This window comes from Morus notabilis, unplaced genomic scaffold, assembly GCF_000414095.1.
Source record: "Morus notabilis unplaced genomic scaffold, ASM41409v2 Scaffold306, whole genome shotgun sequence".
Lineage (NCBI taxonomy): Eukaryota > Viridiplantae > Streptophyta > Magnoliopsida > Rosales > Moraceae > Morus > Morus notabilis.
Window position 1 is genome coordinate 411,102 of NW_010359946.1, and position 21,255 is coordinate 432,356.

Below are 21,255 nucleotides of genomic sequence, written 5' to 3' on the forward strand. Positions count from 1 at the left end.
TGGATATATTTTCGATCCCAGTCTCCACTGTTTCATCCGAACAAGCCTTCAGTACGACATGAAGAATACTTTAGGAACGCCAGAATGCATTGTAAATGGATATTGTTGAAGCCTTGGTTTGCATTAAGGATTGGGATCGGGCCGATCAACGTCTACAGGATACAATTTCGCCGACAAGCCAAGAATGGATCGATGAATTTAATCGATTAACATTTAATTTTGAAGACGATCCTTCAGCTTCAAATTAAATTGTAAATTTGTAATTTGTAAATATGTATTTACTTTTGACATTGTATTTATAATTGTATAACTTTGTAAGTTTGTAAAATTTGTAATTCGTCACAAAATGATTGCACTATTTTTTTCTTGCCAAGTTTTTATCCCAATTGAGTTTTTCTTGATGAGGTTTTTAACGAGGCAATCATGAATTATAAATTTAAAAATTAATAAAGAAATAATTTTTTTATATAGTTCGTGTGTTCATTTTAAATTTCAAATTGTAGTGTATATATATATATATATATAAATTTTAACACAAAATAACTTAATATTAAAAAAATTTTAAAAATTCAGGTTTTTCGGGCGGGTTCGGACGGCCTAGCCGGGTTAGGGCCGCCTAATATAAGCCCGCAGCCCGTTCAAGGTGAAATTCAGGCTCGGGTGGGCGGTCTAAATTTCTCAGGCGGGTTGAGTTTAAGCTCGGATAAAAATTTAGGCTTTTCAGACGGTCGCAGGTGACCCGTCCAAAGTTCGAGCACTAGACGTGGTGATAAACATGAAAAGAAAAACCAAAAACTGCCGTGCCCCGTCCAAGTAAGGGACCCACAGATTTCATGTTATCCCTATCCAACCACTAACCCGACAGCAACCGCGGGTCCCACGTGGCCCACATCCGTTATTCTATATACCAAAATAGTTGGGCCCCAACTAAACTGCACGAGTTTATGTTTATCCTAAAGACTTTGTTTTCTCTCTCTTTTTCAGTTTAATCCACACCCGAAAATCTTTTCTTTTCAGTTTTCTTTCACCCCTAACAGATTTCATAATATATATATAATATATATATACCTATATATATAATATACATTTATATATAATATACATTATACTCAACAACTTCCGATGCATTTTTCTTTCGAGGTTCTGATAAGCAAACTACCTGTATGAATTCTGGATCTGCGAGTAGTTTTGTCCTCGTTCTTTGAAGGAAGAAGAAGAAGATTTTAGAGAGAGAGAGAGAAAGGAAAAGCTTGGAGTTTTGATGGGAAATGCGAACGGCAGAGAGGAAGGAGCCGACGGAGGAACCGACGATGATCATGATCATCCATCGGAAGGAGGAAGATCGAACGGCGAATTGAGCGCGCGTGGCGGCTACGCTCATCGTGCAGGGCGCGTGGCGTCTTCCGAGTCCATGGCGAATAGCAGTCCTCCCGGGAGTCCCAGGCGCTCCGTAACGCCGATCTTGTTCGCTTCTCAGGTTTCAAATTCTTTCTATTTATTTATTAATTAATTATTTATCAATTTATTTATTTGTTTTTTTATTTTTTCAGTAAATGAACAGTTTTGACTAGCTCTTTTTCTTTAGATTCCTGTTTGATTCAATAGCTGCGATCCTTATTTGGTATAATGTGCGCATCATAAATTGGAAATTTTTTTTTATACATTGGTATAAGCATTTTGTAAATGATGCATGTTATTAAAGTCTTGTGTTTCGGAAATTTGAGCAATTCCGCATAAGATTAGTGGCTGGAATTTGGTTTTCAAAAGTACCTACAGATTGCAATTTATAATTCCAGCATAGTTGGATGATCAATATACGAATGGCGATGATTTCGGTTACCGCTTCCCTGGTTCTTATGGTTTTTGTTCCAACTTACACAAGTTTTTTTTTTTTTTTTTGGGTCTGCTATGGTGTTTAAATTTAAAGACAGCAACAATGTTGGAGTAAAAGAATTAGCACATGAGAATGCGAGGAGGTATCGCTATTTAGCGGATACTTGGAATAACATTTCTTAAACATTATTTAATTGTGTGCAAATTCGTCGCAGTTATATAGCAAGGCAGGCTCGAGTTTAGTTGTTGTGAAATAAGGGCTTAGGAAGATAGAAAGTTTCTAGTTTTGATATGCAAGGAGTTTTGAGAATTATGTTGCGTTTGGAGCAAGGATTCGTGTCATGGTTCGTGGCTCGCTACAGTGTTTTCTCCCAAAAAAAACACATAAACTGATAATGGTTCTGAACTCATGAACCAAATGTCCACTTAATGTTTTGGAATCTAAGACGCAATACCAAACTTATTAGGTAAGGTTGAATATATGCGGGTGTAGAACTATAAGATATAGTTTTCTCTCTGTTATTATTATTTTTTTCTTATAACAAATTTAATGGGAACCGAATTGTGAGATAGACACTTAGGATGGTTCTATGACATATTGCGGCGCAGTAGGGAGGAATTTTAGGCAGAGCACGACCATAATAAGGAAATTGAACCTCATACAAATATGCACATGTAACCAAAATGAGGGAAACTTAGCTCAAAAAAATGAGAAAACTAAATCACAAGGGGAACTTAATCAAACACCGTTAAAAAATCTAATGATAGAAAGAAGTCCTAGTTAATGCAACAGTTGCAAGTGAAAATTTTAGATTGGAATATTTGATCCAATTATAGTTGACGCCTCATCCTACAAAGGGCTAACATAGTTGGCTCGTTCTACTAATTTCTTACCAAAGTTACGTCACGTTTGAAGTATTAAACATTTATTTTTCCAGTGATGCATAAACGAAGAGTTCTTTTAATATTGTGCTTATTTTACGATAGATGTATTAAATTTCCCAACTAGCAACTATTTCTTATTTTTAAGTTGGGTCAACAACTTGGAAATGGAGTTTCTACATGAACAAATATGAAAATGGAATATATTGAAATTGAATATGAGACTCTTCCACGTTGTACATAGCTTTGAAAGAACTTATATTAACTTTATTTGTATTGTTGGTAGGTTGTATGACTATATGCATTCTTCCACACATTTTGAATTTCTTACATTTCAATAAGCTTTTCGTTAGAGATTGTATAATATGGTAGAAATCAACACAGTATTTTTTGACTCTTGTGAATTCCATGCAGCTGAACTCTACTTCCATTTGCGTTTGCTCTGTTAGAATTCAATTTTTTAAACTTCTAAGTGCTGCATTTTGCTGTTTACTTCAATAGTGTTTTAATAAGAACTTTGTTAGAATTCAATTTTTTAAACTTCTAAGTGCTGCATTTTGCTGTTTACTTCAATAGTGTTTAATAAGAACTTAAAATCCATGTGAAGATACGTAGTTTTATGGTGTTTCCTTAGTGAGCTTGTTGTTTCCATTTTGGAATGTCAGCGGGAAATATAGGACATGGCATTCTCCTATTGTCTTTAAAATTCTATAGAGCAAGTTTCCCTTAGGATTTGATTGCTTGTGCGCTGAGTATATATTTGAGTTGAAAGTTAGGTTCTCCGTTTCTTATATTTTTTTTCTATTTTTGATCTATTTCAAGAGTTAACACAACAGTATTAAAAGGATTAACGTTAATATTGTCTTGTTACTAATTTTAAATTCTTACAAATAAACGTGGACAGTAACTAAAATAGATTAGACCTTTAAGCTTACCTATGTTATATCGTCTTTTTGCTCAATTTATGTTTTTCTTTGAGTGTTTCCCTCAACCAAGCTCCCTGGTTTAGTTGAGCTATCAAATCTTCACCACGAGTTTCCTGCTTCCAAAAGACTGTAGGGCTCAGTGTGGATCGGCTTTACTAGTAAATGGTTAAAGTGGGTCCTGAATTTAAATGAAAAGATCCACAAAGAGCCCTTTTCTTGTTATTGAGCATTTACTAAACGATTGAAATTGTGCTTCAACTTTTTCCCCAGTGGAATTATTTATTAACATGACTTTCTATCAACTTCCTTTGAAAAAGGTAATTTTCCAAGGGTGCAGGAGTTCATAGAGAATATTGCTGGGCCAAATCGAAAGAGAAATGAGGAACTCGTATGAAATTGTTTCTATCACTTGCCTACTATATATCTTGGCTTCTTGTATTATTCAGAAAACAATTTTATTAGACTATTAGTCATAACTCAGTAGCAATTAGTCACTATCTTCAGATTGATTATTGACGTTATAAAATTGATTTTATTACTTCTACACACACGCGCACACACATATTACTAGAACACTTTTATATATGTATGTTATGCACATTTTGTATATCGAACTTCAATGAATGTATGTATGTACATATGTATGTAGTATTATTTTTTGGCATGTTTGGTTCATAGGTTTGAAAAGAAATTAAAATTTTTTGTGAGAGAAAAAACTGTAGCAAAAAGGTTTGAACTGTGATTCAAACTAGTGAAACAAACAAGCTCTTTATTTCAAACTTAAGTAGTGTACTCTGTATGTGTGTATACTTGATTTTTGAGTATTATCTTATACACGTATTCAAGCTTTACATGTGTGTATCTGGTGTCCACATAGGATGTGTAACAATTTAAATCCTTGTCCCCAAAGTATATTCTCTTGAAAGTGATTTTGGGGAAGAGGTGATCTAGTCTGCCCCATAGATGGATAGTAAATATGGATTTGAGATTTTCCTTATGGGAATCTGCAGGTTCCTGTAGCTCCATTGCGAAGAGGCGATGGACCTTCCTTTTTTCCTCAAACCTGGCACAGCGAAACGCGTGAACCTGAAGATTGTCCTCCTGATAAAGGGATTCCCACTATGATTACATGGAACTATGGTGGTAACAATGTGGCTGTAGAGGGATCTTGGGACAACTGGACGTCTAGGTAAGCTATTGTAACATCAAACTTTACAATGCAAAAAAAAAAGAACTGTTTTTTTGGATGTAAACTCCATATCTGCATGAAGGTATGCGATATGATTTGTATCTGGTTTCAGGAGAACAATGCAGAGATCTGGTAAGGATTTCTCTATTCTCTTGGTGCTGCCGGCTGGCATATATCGTTACAAGCTCATTGTTGATGGTGAATGGAGATACATCCCGGAACTTCCATTTATAGCTGATGACAGAGGCCATATCTGTAATCTTCTTGACGTTAATGTATGCATCTATCGAAACCTTTTTTTATGCATCCGATGTTCTCCTTTGATTTTCGTTTTTGTTTATCATTCAAGTTAACCACCCTTTGGAACAAAGCCAAATGGAAGGCTGTAAAGTGATGTTGGCATATAGCAATTACATGTAGCAGAGAGAAAAAGAGTGGTGATGCTGAAATAGTGTCTCACCTTTGGCAAAAGAAAATAAAAAACAAACAAAAAAACAAAAGAAAAATGGTGTCTTACATACACCCTATGCTAGCTTATTAGGTTACAAGCACATGCATCAACAAAAAGTAATTGGAATCTGAAAAAAATAAAAAATAAAAATTGAAAAAATAAAAAAATCTTATGTTAAATCATACTATTTTATTTTAACTTACTTGGGTATTAACAAAAATCTTATTCTGGTACTTGCAGGTTTAGAAATTATGTTAATCATACTATTTATTTTAATTAACTTTTTTCGTTATTGTATTTTGATCATCGTACCTTTTGTGATTAGGGCAGGTCCCTTTTCGTGTGCGAGGTTTAGTTTCCTTGTTTTCCTATGACTAGTTTCCGATTCTGCAATAGCATTTCAATTAGCCTGAGAAAAAAAGCTTTTGCTAATATAGTTAAGGGTTCAGGCTTCATTGACGAATGCCATCACAAAATTGAGGCCTATCTCTCTCTCCCCCCACTTTTTCTTCCTATAAATCCAAGCATATTTAGACTTGATTATTGAATACTATCCGGCTTGAAACCTGCTCTTCTTTCATCTTGTTGTCCCCTGTTTCCGATGCATTTTTCCTTGAGTTACAATCTTTTTCTCTCTTCTTTCTTTCCCTTTCTATGTCACATATTTTAATTACTCTCTGGTTTTTCTCTCATCTATTTAAGCTATGCCAGTCTTTATCGTGTTTTTGGGAGAAGCAAAAGATTTGTTTGGTTGGACTAAATTTTTCTGCATGAAATTATGTTATTGAAGTTGAATCTTGGCCACTTCTTGCTGCTTTGTATAGGATTACGTGCCAGAGAACCTCGAGAGTGTTGCTGAGTTTGAGGTTCCACCTTCCCCAGAATCTAGCTACAGTCAAGTATTTCCAGCTGAAGAAGATTTTGCAAAGGACCCAGTACTTGTTCCGTCTCAGCTTCATCTAACTGTTCTTGGCATGGAAAACTCAAATGAAGCTTCTTCCTCTTCTTCATCTTCTTCCAAACCTCAACATGTTGTACTTAACCACCTCTTCATAGAGAAGGGATGGCCCTCCCAGTCTGTGGTTGCCATGGGACTAACTCATAGGTTTCAGTCTAAGTATGTCACAGTTGTCCTCTATAAACCACTCAAAAAGTAGGTTTCTCACTTTTGTCAAGCCTCAACTCTGTAAAGAAATCTGTTAGTACTGCTTTTTTTACTTACTCTGTGAAGTTATAGTTGCTCAGAACCCACAACACTTAAAAGTCATGTCAAATGTTCTCTGTCTGTAATGCTGCAACGTTCATTTCAGTTATTCTGCTTGTTGGAATTTCTTTTTACTTTCTGCAAATTGTGAAAAAGTATTTATGGGTCTACATTTGCTATTACTCTTGTTTTCTTTCTCTGGGTTCCGTTGAGAGCACTCAGCATGGTCCCGGAGATATGATTGCAGACATAGCTTAACGGTAAATCCACTATCCTACCCTTTATGTTGAGGTCCAAGTTTCTTCCACTCCGGCTCAAAAGAAATGATTTGAAGAGTCACGACGGTATTATTGAGCTACAGGTGGAATTGCTGCAACAGCTGCAACCATTCTCAGCGCCGCTTTTGGTGACAATATTATGCTTTGTTTCATTCATTCAGTACATTTTGAGATAGTATACTATTTGGAACCTTTATTGTGTTATTCCTCTTATTTTCTTCACCTCTAAAGAGAGGTTAACATAAACCAAGCCCGACACCTTCTGGAATCAAGTCGGTCCATAATAGTCAAGGAAATTTTCTGTACTTGGAAGGATTGGTTTTTTTTTTTTTTTTTCCTGGGCGCTATCCTAGCACTATGTACGGTAGGAAGGGGAGAAATTAGGATGAAGAGAGAGATGTAATAGATGGAAAATAAGCATGATTGAATAAAAAATGTTTTTTTTTTTTTTTTTTTTTTTTTGTTTTTTTTTTTTTTTTTTGTTTTTGTTTAGTATGATAAGAGGGAATAAAAATAAGTCATTGAACGAATATTATTTGACATATTTTATTTATTTGTGTTATTTTGTTTGGAAATGAGATTAAATAACTTAGGGTTTGTTCTTTTGTCCTTTTGAGTTGACTTGAGTGTAGATTTTGAGTTGAGTTTGAGTTATAATTTAAGTTGAAGTTGTAACTTGAGTTTGTGTTTGGTTGTATACATTTGAGTTATGGTTTGAGATAAAAATCTTTTTGAGTTTGTATTTAAGTGAGTCAAAACTTGAATTTGTATTTAGATCGTATTTTAATAAAAATTCAATGCTGATGGAAAATTTTAATAGGGTACATGGGTGGGATTTTATTGTCTTTTTGTTGTCAACGCAAAGAAAAAAAATCATCTCAATCAGAATTAATAATGAAAAAGTTATAGCATTTTTAAGAATATAAAAAATACTGTTTATTAATTTGAGTTTGAGTTTCTGAACTCGAGTTGAATGAGAAATTTGAACTCAAATTTTAATCTCAAACTCGAGTTTAAACTTAAAAGTACATAAATTTAAGTAAAATTATAACTCGAATTATTTTCTTTAAGTTTTTAATTCAAAAAAAGGCTGTCGAACAGCCGTTTATGTGATAACTTTTCTATTAGCAAAAGGAAATTTGATACATATCTCCAAAAACCCGTCTATTTATGGATGGATTAATCTGGTGACTCCTTTCTTGCACCATTTTTGCCTTTATTTTCTCCTCTTCTATCCTACTAACAACTCATTTTCCATTATCTCCTAAAAATCTCTCTACTCTACCCTCCCTCCACTTTTCTTGTTAAGTTGAAATGAAGTTTTTTTTTTTTTTTTTTTCCTGTTTCAAAAAAAATGATGTTTTTGTTTTCCCTTCTTATGCCGGAAAAAAATGCAGTAGATTTAGCTCTTCTGCTACAACTCTGTTAGAAACGGTAGATATTTATGGCTATCATGCACTTTTTATCTTTTTTTCCTTTGCTGAATCATTGTCAATCATTCTTATTCTTATTATCTAGATATGGATATAAATATAGGTCTCTGAAAAATGCATTCATGGTTGAATGTATTTATGGCTATCATGCACTTTTTATCTTTTTTTCCTTTGCTGAATCATTGTCAATCATTCTTATTCTTATTATATAGATATGGATATAAATATAGGTCTCTGAAAAATGCATTCATGGTTGAATTATAAATAACAGTCTTGGGTTTCAATTAGCTCGATTAACATACCTTCAAATGACTAGTTATAGCAAAAATTTGACACAACCAGCCATTTCAGCACTAATATGATGATCAACAGTCCAAGCAAAATGACCTAGATAAAGTCCGTAATTCTAAACTGAAATGTAATAGGTCCAACCTTATTAGCTAAACCTACCACACTTTCTCCTCTCCAATTTCTTTGTAAAGTATGAGAATTAAAGTTTTAGGGCTCGTTTAGTTTTCTGATACGAGTTTTTAATTCGAGCTGAAATGTAACTTTATGTGAGAGCTTTTTACTGTAATAAAAATGTTAGATGTGACTGTTTCTGAGAGCTTTTTACTGTAGTAAAACTCAAATTTTAAACTCAAATCGGTAAAATGAACAAGACTTACAATTCACTATTTTTTCAGCAATTTGATTAACATGAGGAGGCTGGTCCTACCATTAATCATGCACACCAGCACAAGCCACTCATTTTTATTTTATTTTATTTTTTTTCCTTTTCTCTTGTTAAAAGGCTGAGGATAATATTTGTTGGTTTGGATATTCATTTAACACAATCATACGAAATTCACAACATAGTAAAGGACTTGCGTTTAGGCAAATACATAGTAAATAAACTACAGACGAGTAGAGAGAAGGTAGATTAAGGGACCATAGTTGATAATTAGTTGTACCATGTTTAGAGAATTAGACATTTTTCACGAACACAATCTCTAAGACGAGGTTTCTTGCCACCGTTATCGCCGTTTGACGGCTTAATCCTTGACCTTCTTCTTTCTTCAATCCTCTTTTGCCGCCTTCTGCAAATAATATGAAGACATTTTAGTAAAAGAAAAAGGAGGGGCCAGTTCCTTCATTGTGAAAGCTAGTGGAGTGATGATTCCATTCTGTGCTCGGATATCACTGACCATGCAATCTTTTATTTTTTTATTTTTTTATTTTTTTGAAGTGATGAGAGAGAACAACTAGTATAGGAAAGAACTTTAATGAAAACACCAAAAAAACAAAAAACAAAAAAAAACTATGCTGTTTTTTTTTTATTGTTTCTTTTTCCTTGTCAAAGTTCTTGAATAGATGGAAGTATAACCTATGATGGCCGTGGATAAGAAAGGTCTTGTACCGTTTTGTTGCCTTTTAGAGACATGTAACTATCTTAATGACCTTTCAAAATTCAAGATTAGCAAAAATAAAATAAAATAAAAACTCAAAATTTAAGGCATACCTCAAGTATACGAGAAGAGGGACGGAATTATAGCTTTGGTCAAGTGAACTCCCCAAAAGAAAAAAAAAAAAAAAAAAAAAAAAAAAAAAAAAACGGTGATGATAAAAAAAATGCAAAAGTAAAATCCAAGCAAATGCTACAAGTGGTGGGAAAAAAGAAATGGGAGTGTGATTTATTAAAAATAAAAATTAAAAGGGGAGATTTCTGCTATAAAATATCTATTGGTAGGTGCATATTCGATCTAATTAAAACATGATCAACACAAAAAGTATGAAAAATATTATATATATATATATATATGTGTGTGTGTGAATATAATACAGATTGACGGTTTAAAATAAAATCTTGTGAATTCGATACTTTTTCATACCAGACTAAAAAATTATTTAAGGATAATAAAGTGAGGTGGTATGCCATTTTTTGCACACACAACCAAGAACAAAAATATTCAAAGAATAAAAATGAGAATATGAGATTTCTATCATGATCAAAAAAAATATTCTAATACAGATTGACGGTTTAAAACAAAATCATGTGAATTCGATACTTTTTCATACCATGCAGTAAAATTATTTTAAGAATAGTAAAGTAAGGTGGCATGCCATCTTTTGCACACACAACCAAGAGCAAACATATTCAAAGAATAAAAATAAGAATATGAGATTTCTATCATGATCAAAAAAGTATTCTAATACACAGTTTAAAACAAAATCCTACGAATTTGATACTTTTTCATACCAGACAGTAAAATTATTTAAGGATAGTAAAGTGAGGTGGCATGTCATCTTTTGCACACACACAACCAAGAACAAAAATATTCAAAGAATAAAAATAAGAATATGAGAATTCTATCATGATCAAAAAAGTATTCTCAAAGATCACGTTGCAAGGCAAATGCCAACTTTACCCTTTCTATTTATTTATTCATTATTTTTTTTTATATTTTTTGTTTTGTAGGAGGCAAAAACCAGCATTTTGAGCATAGATTCAGTTTGACAAAAAGTTGTCCACTACTAAATAAATGTGGATCAGTACCCCTATTATTTAAAAAAAAAATAGAAAAAAGAAAATCGGTTGTCTGTATAGTGATTAATAAAAAAACGTATACCTTCTATCAAAAGGTAAGATATGCATACACCAGTAGTAATAAGTCAAAAAATAAAAAGTTTGAAATACATGTTGGGAAAATATAATTAGAAGGGATTATTTGTATAGTAATAGTTAATCACTATTAACTATTAACTATTACTAAGTAAATATTTCTTTTCTTTCTTTTTCTTTTTTCCTCTTTTTGTAAGAAAAGCTAGCTAAAATTCTTTTCAGTGGAAAATAATTCCAAAAGCATTAAAGCTTAGTTGCTGACTGGCTTTAGCATCCAAAAAGAGGAGGACGTCAGAACCAAAGAATCCCAGTTTAAATCCATAAGAATAAAGAATGCTAGGTCCCCCACTCTAAAATTATTCCCAATTTCACTAGCGGAAAAGCTGAAATTTTTTCGACCAATTTTAATTTTCAACCAATGGATCGACACAAAAAAAAAAAAAAAAAAAAAAAAAAAAAAAAAAAAACATTTTTTAAAAAAGGCCCGCTAATATGATATGAGTATATGACGTCAGTTTTCAAGAATACTTTTTTTTTTTCCTAACACCATTGAGCAGCAACTAGCAAGGTAATGGTAATATCATGATTTGATAGTATAAGTTAGGAAACTGACGAAACTCCTATGGTAGACACTGTTGTTTTTAACTATAAGTTTTCAATGATTTGATAGTATCATGATTTTATATGTGATACACTACGACTCCTATCGACCTTCGTCAAAAATTTTCATTTTTTATTAGATAAAATAGTTGGTTTACTTTTCTAATTTCTATTCCTTTGGAAATAACATGAGCTATATCTTTCGTCAAGCGCCCTACTTCAGAACGCATGACATGTTGTGTGTGTTTAACATGCAAATCCAAAAACCAACATGGTTTAAACCACAAACCAAAAGGTTCAAACCATAGTTTGAACCCTCAAACCAAACGACACTTCTAACGGATTCAATAACATGCAAATCTGAATAGCCAACATGTAGACAAAGAACTTGTCGGAAAAAAGCTGTTGGAAGAAAAGGTGACCATATAACCTTTTGTCCTATGGCACCATAAAATGCCAAGGATTACCGTTTCGCTAGTAAATCACATGTATAACTTACTGTTAGAACTACTTGGTCTCAAATTTTGTGATCTCGCTAATGGTCTTCATTGGTTACCGAATAGCCAGACAGAAAAGAAACAAATTCCAAGGCAGACAAAAAACCTCGGAACAGAACCCAAAAGAAGCAGGAATTGTAGGAAGAAAACCGGATTCTTCCACATTCTCATCAAGGCTGAAACCATTGGAAGAAAATTCGAGGAATGAAAGTGCACATAACAAGGAAAAAGAACAAGAAAAATTTGTGTTTTTTAGTTCCAAAGAAGAAAAATGAGGAGGATATTACCGATTCACTACAATTTCAAAAAAGACATGAAAGATTTATGTTCTTTTCTCATTGTTTAAGCAGGTATACAACTACGAAAATCACCTGACATTTTGCTACTTGGATGAAGCCCGCTTGCTATCAAAAAGCAAAAGCGATCGTGTAATAAATCCACACACAACATAGAGAAGATGAAGCACGGCAACATCTCAGTCATGTTACAAAGAGTGGGACTGCAAGGCACAACTTATGGAACAGAAAAAGCAACTGGCCATATAATAAGCCATAAGAAGATTCATAAAATCAAGGAGACAAAATTTTGGATATTGACAAGGAAAATTCACCCTTAAACAAAAACATAAGATTCAACCAATAGTTCTAGGTTCATAATATCAAAGGTAGAAAGGAATACAAAATTTAGAAACACTACCAAACAAGCTACTGAATAGAGAACAAACAAGCAAATTACTAAAGAAACAGTACGACAAATAATGCAAACAAGGAAAGAGACAATCAACCAGCAAAAGCTAGTAGTAACCCAAATGAAGATGTCTGAACGGCAAATAGAATCTCATGAAACTTATCTGCCCCGATCCCTTTTTTAATTTATGCTTTATCAGAGATTATTTTAGGTTTAGTCAATTTGGTCCTCACTTGGCCATCATGACTTTGACAAACTCTTCATAGTTGATCTGCCCGTCTCCATCAACATCCGCCTCACGGATCATCTCATCCACTTCCTCATCGGTCAGCTTCTCACCGAGATTTGTCATGACATGGCGCAGCTCAGCTGCAGAAATGAAGCCATTCTGGTCCTTGTCGAACACACGGAAAGCTTCCTTGAGCTCCTCCTCAGAGTCAGTGTCCTTCATTTTTCTGGCCATCAGATTAAGGAATTCAGGGAAATCAATGGTGCCGTTGCCATCAGCATCAACCTCATTGATCATATCCTGAAGCTCTGCCTCAGTTGGGTTCTGCCCAAGAGACCGCATGACAGTTCCAAGCTCCTTGGTTGTGATGCAACCTATAAAAATATAGTTGTAAAAAAATATACCAGACGCCAAGCATTACAAACAAATGAACAGTAATAGACACAAATAAAACATTTCAATTGCAAAGCCAAAGTTCAAGAATAACAAGAGAGAGAGAGAGAGAGACCAATAAATCTGGATTCTCTTAACATGTATCGTTCTCCAAAACAGTGTAAACAAACAATATATGAGTCAATCCTACAAGAACCAAATAGAAGGCAAACCAACCAACAAAGACAATAATTTGAAACTAAGAAATAAAATAAAAAAAAGGAACCCGATCATTCAAACAAATAAACAGTAAGCGTTGTTATTCAAAGTAATGATACGAAAACAATATAAATGTGCCATCGTTGGTAAGAAAAGAGTAGATCTTAATGTTCTGGACTCGCAACAACAATGTGATTATTACCAAGCCATCCTTAGAAAAAGAACGGACTGAAATCCGTTTGAGTGGTTATTCTGATGTGTTGATCCATAAGTAAACGTTGATGGAATTAAGGCCAAGAGACCAAACACCACAACCCAGAAGGGCTGAGCACATCATATCCCAAATCAATAACCATATTTCAGAAATCAAAAGGAAAAATTCGATCGTCAAAATCTCTCAAATGAAAGAGAGAAAACAAGTAAATCGACGATAATAAGTCATAATCATAAATCAACAAAAGGTCGCATGCGATCTGGATTCCGAAGATCGAGACAGATAAAAAATAACCCTAACAGACACCATCCAAACACAAAACATATAATAATCAGCCAAAAAATAAAAATAAAAGAGCTTTGTTATCCTCGGACCCTTAATTACAAGAAAACAAAAATTAGGTCAACAAAAAGAAACGATTTTGAACCATTTCCCATCAAATTCAGAACCGCGACATTTTCAGAAACAAAAATCCGGAACAACAATCATCAGGCAACGATATACAAAAACAGATCTGGAAATCAGAGATTAGCAAACGAAAAATCAGAAGCGAAAAAAACAAGGAAAGAGAGAGAGAGGGATCTGAGAGAGAAGACCATCGCCGTCCTTGTCGAATAGGCTGAAGGCCTCCTTGAACTCAGAGATCTGGTCGTCGGTGAGCTGATCGGCCATTGCTGAAGCTTGTTGGAGGAGAGAGAGAGATCACCGGAACCAAACAAGGTCCGCTCTAGAGAGAGAGAGAGAGAGAGAGAAGGAGAAACTGAGGGAAAATGAAGACTGGGGATTCTCTCTCTGGGATATCTGTAAATCTGTTTGTCGCCAATGTGGAAAATTAGTAAAGAGAGGGATGCTATTTATATATTGGAAAAATAACTAAAATAGATGGTGATGGTCCACCCACACAAGGGCATTTGATTCTCTCTCATCCGCACGTAATCCCTTTCTCCATCGCCTATTGATGTTTTATGTATTGACTATTTTGTCCTTTTTTCTTTTTTTGTTATTTTTTTAACCGTGAGATTACATCGAAATCATAGAAGACTTGCAAAATTTTGGTAAACTATTAAGTAAAATGAGACGTCGAATTGTAATTAAATTGGTTTGGTAAACATATGAAAGAAGTGTGGTTGACATATATACAAACATAGCTGTTTTCAATAGTTAATTGGCATGGATGAGATGATATTTGAGTCGCACTAAAGCTTGCATTAAATAAATAAATTATAGTTTGTGGGGAAGGAAGGTATATCTTTTCATAAGAGTCAAATAAAATACAATTTCCAACCCCCTAATGAACTCGTCTATCATAAAAGGCATGCTTAGAGGATGTTTGGTACATAAATTCGTTTATTGATTCGAATCATGGTTTGTGGTTCGCAACAGTATTTTCTCTCACAAAAAATACACGTAAATCAAAAATAATTCTAATCACACGGTTCTAATCCATAAACCAAACGTCTCCTTAGTTAGACCATTAGTTTGCTCATCTCACAACACGTTATTTAAACAGCCAAAACAATGGATAGAAAACAAAAAACAGAGAGTATATAAGAATTTTATGCTCGTTTGTTTCGTATATTCAAACTCAAATTATCGATTCTGCTATAGAGTTTTTCTCTCATAGAAAAATTAAATTTTAAACGTTAGAATCAAGAATTATGATTTGAGTATGCCTTTTAAACAAGCCCATAATGCCCTATTCAGTTTCTCAAATTTATAGATGATGAGAGAATTAAAGTGTAGGGCCTGAATAAGCTCTAAAGCATAAGTCTTGATAGATTGAGTGGCAAGCGGATATTTGCAACCCATTTGAGACAAATGCTAAAAGCAATTGCTTTAGCTTTATCTTGAGGAAAATTTTTCAGGGATTTTGGAGGCAAATGCAACCATAACGAAATTCATATTGCATTCTCCTCGGATGAAAGACTTGCATCAACATTTAATTTGTAATGCCCTCGGAAAGGAAATGCTTTTTTTTTTTACTCTACGGAGAATTTTGAGTGTAAATAGTTATGTGTAGTGTTGGAACTTTGGACGGGTCATCCGCAACCGCCCGAAAATATTAATTTTTTATTCGAAGCCCGACCCGACCCGTCCAAAAAATTCGGGCCACCCACCTGAGCCCGAAAATGTCCTTGAACGGGCCGCGGGCTTATATTTGGCTACCCGAGCCTGGCCGGGCAGCCCGAACCTGTTCGAATAGCCCGAATTTTTTTTAATTTTTTAAATTTTTATAATTATTAAGTTATTTTGTGTTAAAATTATATAAAAATTAAAATCAACATTCAACATACATTATTAATACAATTTAATAAATTAATCATGTATATTAATTATGTATATTAAATTTGTAATTCATGATTGTCTCGTTAAAAATCTTACCAAGAAAAACCCAATTGGGATAATAACTTGGCAAGGAAAAAATAGTGCAATCATTTTGTGATGAATTACAAATTTTACAAACTTACAAAGTTATACAATTACAATGTCAAAAGTAAAACATATTTACAAATTACAAATTTACAATTTAATTTGAAGCTGAATGATCGTCTTCAAAATTAAATGTTAATCGATTAAATTCATCGATCCATTCTTGGCTTGCCGGCAAAATTGTATCCTATAGACGTTGATCGGCCCGATCCCAATCTTTAATGCAGACAAAGGCTTCAACAATGTCCCTTTGTAATGCATTCCGGCGTTCCTCAAGTATTTTTCCTGTTGTACTGAAGGCTTGTTCGGATGAAATAGTAGAGACTGGGATCGAAAATATATCCATTATCAATCGAGTTAGGATTGGCCAAGTTAATGTACGTGCCCTCTACCATTAAACTAAGTCAAATGATTCTCTAGTACCGTCGACTACTAAGCCTTCACTGAGGTATGCCATAAGCTCATTGAAGCTGCCGCCGCCGCTGCCACTGCCACTTGTTGATGAAGATCCACTCCCAGCTTCTGTTTGAGTTGTCTTCTTCTTCTTCTTTAACTCGAAAACATTCAAGAATGAATGCGGGTTTTCGTCTTGTTGTTGCGGTTCTTGTACTCTAGAGTTTGTGCTTCTAAGCCTAATCTCATATTTACTATAGATCGAATATATTTTTTCCTTTATTATTGGATATTGGTCCGAACAATTGATGCCTAAAAATTCACCTAAGTTTTCTAAACCACTTTCTAAACCTTCTAATTTTAATTTAGGATAAAAAATAGTACCTAAACCATACAACAAAGGCAACTTAGACTAATATTTTATAAATTTCTTTTCCATAGAATGGATAGGAACTCCTAAGATTGGGTCCTCCCTATATTCACTAAATAAAATACTAATTCGTAAAAGTTCACCTAAAGCTAAAGGTGATGTTGGGTAATATGGTCCATTAAGTTTTAGAGTAATTTCATGAAATCTACCTAAAAATTAATACAAAACTTCAGCAATTTACCAATCATATGTGTCTATATGTCCTACTCCTACTTTTGCACACATATAGTTTGTTATAACATCCTTCTAAGGGATGCATTGTTGAAGCATTATGTAAGTTGAGTTCCATCTTATAGGCATATCTAACGCTAATGCTCTAGGAGGTATATTTAATGCTCGTAAGAACCTAAACCAATCTTCTTGTCTTTGGTTACTACATTGAATCCATGCAAGACTATCTCTAATTCTTTTAATGTGATTACCCATTTCTTTTAAACTGAATTTAACAATTAAATTAATTACGTGACATGCACAATGTTGGTGAAAAATAGTACCGTCACCGAATAAACTTAAATCATTTTTAAAAAACTTAATTGCTTTTGTATTGACACTAGCATTATCTAATGTTATAGCTATTGCTTTATCTCTTAATCTAAATTCATCAATTCCATTTAAAATAGTATTATATATTAAATCTGTGCTATGTGATCCTAGAACACATTTAAAATATAATATTCTCTTATCTAAATCAAATCCTTTAAGGTAATATCCGGTTACAGTTAAATAATCTTTATTGGCAACGGCAGACCAAATATCTGCCGTTAACCTAACGCACCCGCTAGTCAAGTGTAAAAAGTTTATTAATGTTTCTTTTTCTTTTTTAAATAATTTTAATAAATCTTTTCTAAAAGTAGTTTTTGAAGTGAACTGTGCATTAGGATTATGTACAACCTTAATATATCGTTGCCAATTAGGATGCTCTACAAAACTAAGTGGTTGATCTAAAGCAACTATCATTCGTGCAACTTTCATACGATCTACTTGCATATCGTATTTCTAAGTGGTTAGACCACCGGTTGCGCGATCAAACGATAATTGTGTTTGGCGGAGTTCGGATCCGCTGGATTGGTTAAGCTTTTGAAGACACTTTTCGGAGTGTCTTCTCAAGTGTGTGGTGTCGTGACTAGTGTCACCTTGTAATTTAGATAAACAATACTTACACGTTGTGTTGGGCATCAACGGGAATACCACTATAACTAAAAGGATCTATTATAAAAAAATAAGAGCGATTTGAGAGAGAGAGCTTTAGGATAATGTGATAGTACTTGAAAAAATTATGAGAGAGATTTGAGAAATTGAGAGAGATTGAGAGAAATTGAGAGGGATTGAGAAAGTTTGAGTAAGAAAAATGTGTGGAGGATGGGGATATTTATAGAGAAATTTTTGGGTTAAAAAATGATTTTTTTTTCAAAAAAATCCGGGTGCAATGGCTATTTAGTGTTTCGGCGGGTCGGGTTCGGGTAGGTTCGGGCGGTAACGGTTAAAAAACTAGCCGTTAGACGGGCCTTTGGGCATTCAGGCAATTCGGGCAGCAGCAGGCTCCGGCGAGGTGACCATTTTCGGGCTGCCCAAGCTCGAGCCCGAATTTACAACTTTGGACGGGCCGAGAATTGGGCCTGCCCGCCGAGCACGAAAAATTCAAGCCTCGGGCCTGCCCGCCGATCCAAAGTTCTAACACTAGTTATATGTGTGCACATATTTTAGGGGTTGTTCATTTACATTTTTGAGTTAGGGTGACTTAAGTGATTATCTTGAGTTGAGTTTGAGTTATAACATGAGTTAAAGTTATAACTTAAGTTTGTATTTGGATTTGCATATTTGAGTTATGATTTGAATTGAGAATCTATTTGAGTTTGTGTTTGAGTGGGTCAAAACTTAAATTTGTATTTAGATAATATTTTAATAAAAACTCAATAGTGATGAAAAATTTTAATAGAGTATATGGGTGGGGTTTTATTCGTCTTTTCGTTATGAATGCATAGAAAAAAACCATCATAATGAACCTTTACCGAATCTACACTCCTTTCTCTCTTTCCACGCCATCGTGACATATCTGTAATGATCCGCACTGCTTTTTTGTCCACACTATCACAACATATTTGCTAATCACTGCCGAGAATAACATATGTGACAAAAAAAATTTCTAGCGATTTGCTAATCTTAGATTTGAGATTTTAAGATCTAAGAGTTGATCTGTACTTGTAACACCATAAAGAATTAATTGGGATTAATTAAGATAATTGAGATTATTAGTGTGCCTAATCTGATTTAATTAATTGAGTTTTGATTAATAAATGTTTCTGACGTGTAATTTAAATAGTTCCAAGGTATTTAAATTATTCTCAGTAATTTTTTATTTTAACCCAGAAGTGTGAATGGGCTCATTTCTGGACTACTTCCTTTAAATGTTAGTATCTGTCTATTTTCTTTTCTTTTTCTTTTTCTTTTCTCCCTTTTCTTTCTTTTTCTTTTCCTTCCTTCCCGTGCACCTCTCTCTCTCACACTCTCATTCTCTCACTCTCACTCTCTCTCTCTCTCTCTCCCTCGCCCGTTTTAGCTTAAAATCAACTGGATTTCGAGCCAAATGAAAGTTTCAAGAAGTTTCAACATCAAGAGAAGGATTCAAGGTAAGATTTCTGAAAAACCTCTCTTGAAATCCTAAGTTTTCGGATTTAAAACTCATTTTTTGGTTCGAAATAGATTTTAATGGTTTTTTAGTAAAACTAGGGTATAAATTGGAGATCTTGGGTTCTTTGGACTTGTGTTAGGACCTAGAACCCAGATCTAGTGGTTGTGCCTTGAAATATTTCAATTTAGGACTGAGATTGCAGGGTTTGGACTGGTTTCCGTGAGCTTCTCTCGCGCAGCTGATTCCACCGGTCGACCTGTCTGGTCGACCGGATCACATGGTAACCGGTCGACCAAATTGCATTGGCCTGACCAGTCGACCTGTCCGGTCGACCGGAGTGCACACTACCGGTCGACCGGTAGTGTTGCACTATTCTGCCACCGGTCGACCGGTTGACACGGGGTCTGACCCTGTTTGGCCTGAAATTGCTGTTTTGACCCATGTTTCCAAGAAGAACCCAAATTAGCTTCATTTGGGGACTTGAGATGAATGGATTAGCATCTTTAATCCTTGTTTTGAGATTGAAAACCCTTGAAATGATAATTTGAAACATGAAAATGGATTAGGGCACACTAATTGGAAACCTTGGTATCTAATTGAGATTGGATTGCTTTAGGAATGAGAATTAATCCTAAAGTGTTGTCTTGCATCAGTGATCGCTAAGGATTCAGACTGAAGGGGCTTGAGGAAGCGAAAGCCGGAAAAGGCAACGCTAGTCCCATGTTTGATAGTGCAAGGTAGGATTTCTATCCCTTTTCCTTGTGAGCCTAATTTTTAAAAAAAGAACTTTGGCCTTGGAAATGTTTTAAAGAAAGGGGTTGGTTTGTGAAAGAAAACTTCTTTGAAAACCATGGCTTGTTTAGTTTATGGAATCCATGGCTTGTCCTGTCCATGGAATCCATAGCTTGTCCAGTCATGGAACCTCATGGCTTGCCCGGTCATAGGGCCCGCGGCTTGAGTAGTTCGTGGGGTCATAATAACGAATTCAGAAAGTTAATGAATGATTTCTTAAACTAAGAGATCTTGTGAACTGGTAAGAGAGTCTATTGCTGTAAGCCTAGATAGGATGCAAAGAGTGCATCCTCGGGGGCAGAACCCGAAACTCGGTCCGGATAGGCAAGACACTTGGTTAGGTAAGTAATTTGCACTAATTACTTGCTGAAGCCTGTAATATGGAGATTTTACATCTACTGGGCCTTTCGCACACGTTTTATGTTTTAAATGTATTAAACCCCTCCCAGGAGATTCTAGGAGCGGTGCACAGTAGCTGGATATTTGTTACGGAGTAGCTGAGTTGTGCTACGGATCGATCAAGTGAGCATTGTGTTCATCCTCTGACATAAAAGTGTAAGGAATCGAGAATTCTGTAAACTCATGTAATATTTGAATTAACTAGACTGTGGTTGATGTCTGTTGTAATGATTATTTATATGTGCATGCAGTGCTGAAACTTTGGACGGGCCGCCCGTGACCACTAAAAAGTCTGAATTTTTGCCCGATGACCGAACCCAGATGCCCGAAAATTCGGGCTGCCCGACCCTACCCAAAAATTCCCATGGACGGGCTTCGGGCAGAGTAAGCCTGCCCGTGCCCGGTCGGGCTGCCCGATGCCCGACCGGCTGCCCGAAATTTTTTTTTTTATATTATATTTTTATGTTGTTGAAATAAGTATTTGTATAATTACAATGTGTAATTGTGTATATTACAATTTGAAATATGAAATGAACACACGACACGAACGAACTATATAAAAAAAA

The 21,255-nt window shown here is 34.6% G+C and overlaps 2 protein-coding genes across 2 annotated transcripts; one reads left to right on the plus strand and one right to left on the minus strand.

Moving 5' to 3' along the window:
• The first annotated feature begins 1,056 nt into the window (after nucleotides 1-1,056).
• On the plus strand, nucleotides 1,057-7,068 carry LOC21405337 (SNF1-related protein kinase regulatory subunit beta-1). Its single transcript, XM_024163927.1, has 4 exons — nucleotides 1,057-1,477; nucleotides 4,652-4,830; nucleotides 4,943-5,105; nucleotides 6,106-7,068. Exons 1-4 carry the CDS (start codon nucleotides 1,262-1,264, stop codon nucleotides 6,436-6,438), a joined length of 891 nt encoding a protein of 296 aa, XP_024019695.1. The 5' UTR covers nucleotides 1,057-1,261; the 3' UTR covers nucleotides 6,439-7,068.
• Nucleotides 7,069-12,485: 5,417 nt separating this feature from the next.
• Nucleotides 12,486-14,456, minus strand: LOC21405338 (calmodulin-7). The gene is made up of 2 exons (XM_010095510.2): nucleotides 14,213-14,456; nucleotides 12,486-13,185 (listed from the first exon to the last, which is right to left on the minus strand). Exons 1-2 carry the CDS (start codon nucleotides 14,286-14,288, stop codon nucleotides 12,812-12,814), a joined length of 450 nt encoding a protein of 149 aa, XP_010093812.1. The 5' UTR covers nucleotides 14,289-14,456; the 3' UTR covers nucleotides 12,486-12,811.
• Nucleotides 14,457-21,255: the final 6,799 nt, after the last annotated feature.

Excerpts from the sequence above, each read along its gene's own strand:
- LOC21405338 (XM_010095510.2), bottom strand. The coding sequence starts at position 14,288 with ATGGCCGATCAGCTCACCGACGACCAGATCTCTGAGTTCAAGGAGGCC. Across the intron at positions 13,186-14,212 it reads ATTCGACAAGGACGGCGATG|GTTGCATCACAACCAAGGAG; the intron begins GTCTTCTCTCTC and ends ATATTTTTATAG.
- LOC21405337 (XM_024163927.1), top strand. The coding sequence starts at position 1,262 with ATGGGAAATGCGAACGGCAGAGAGGAAGGAGCCGACGGAGGAACCGAC. Across the intron at positions 1,478-4,651 it reads CGATCTTGTTCGCTTCTCAG|GTTCCTGTAGCTCCATTGCG; the intron begins GTTTCAAATTCT and ends GGGAATCTGCAG. Across the intron at positions 5,106-6,105 it reads GTAATCTTCTTGACGTTAAT|GATTACGTGCCAGAGAACCT; the intron begins GTATGCATCTAT and ends TGCTTTGTATAG.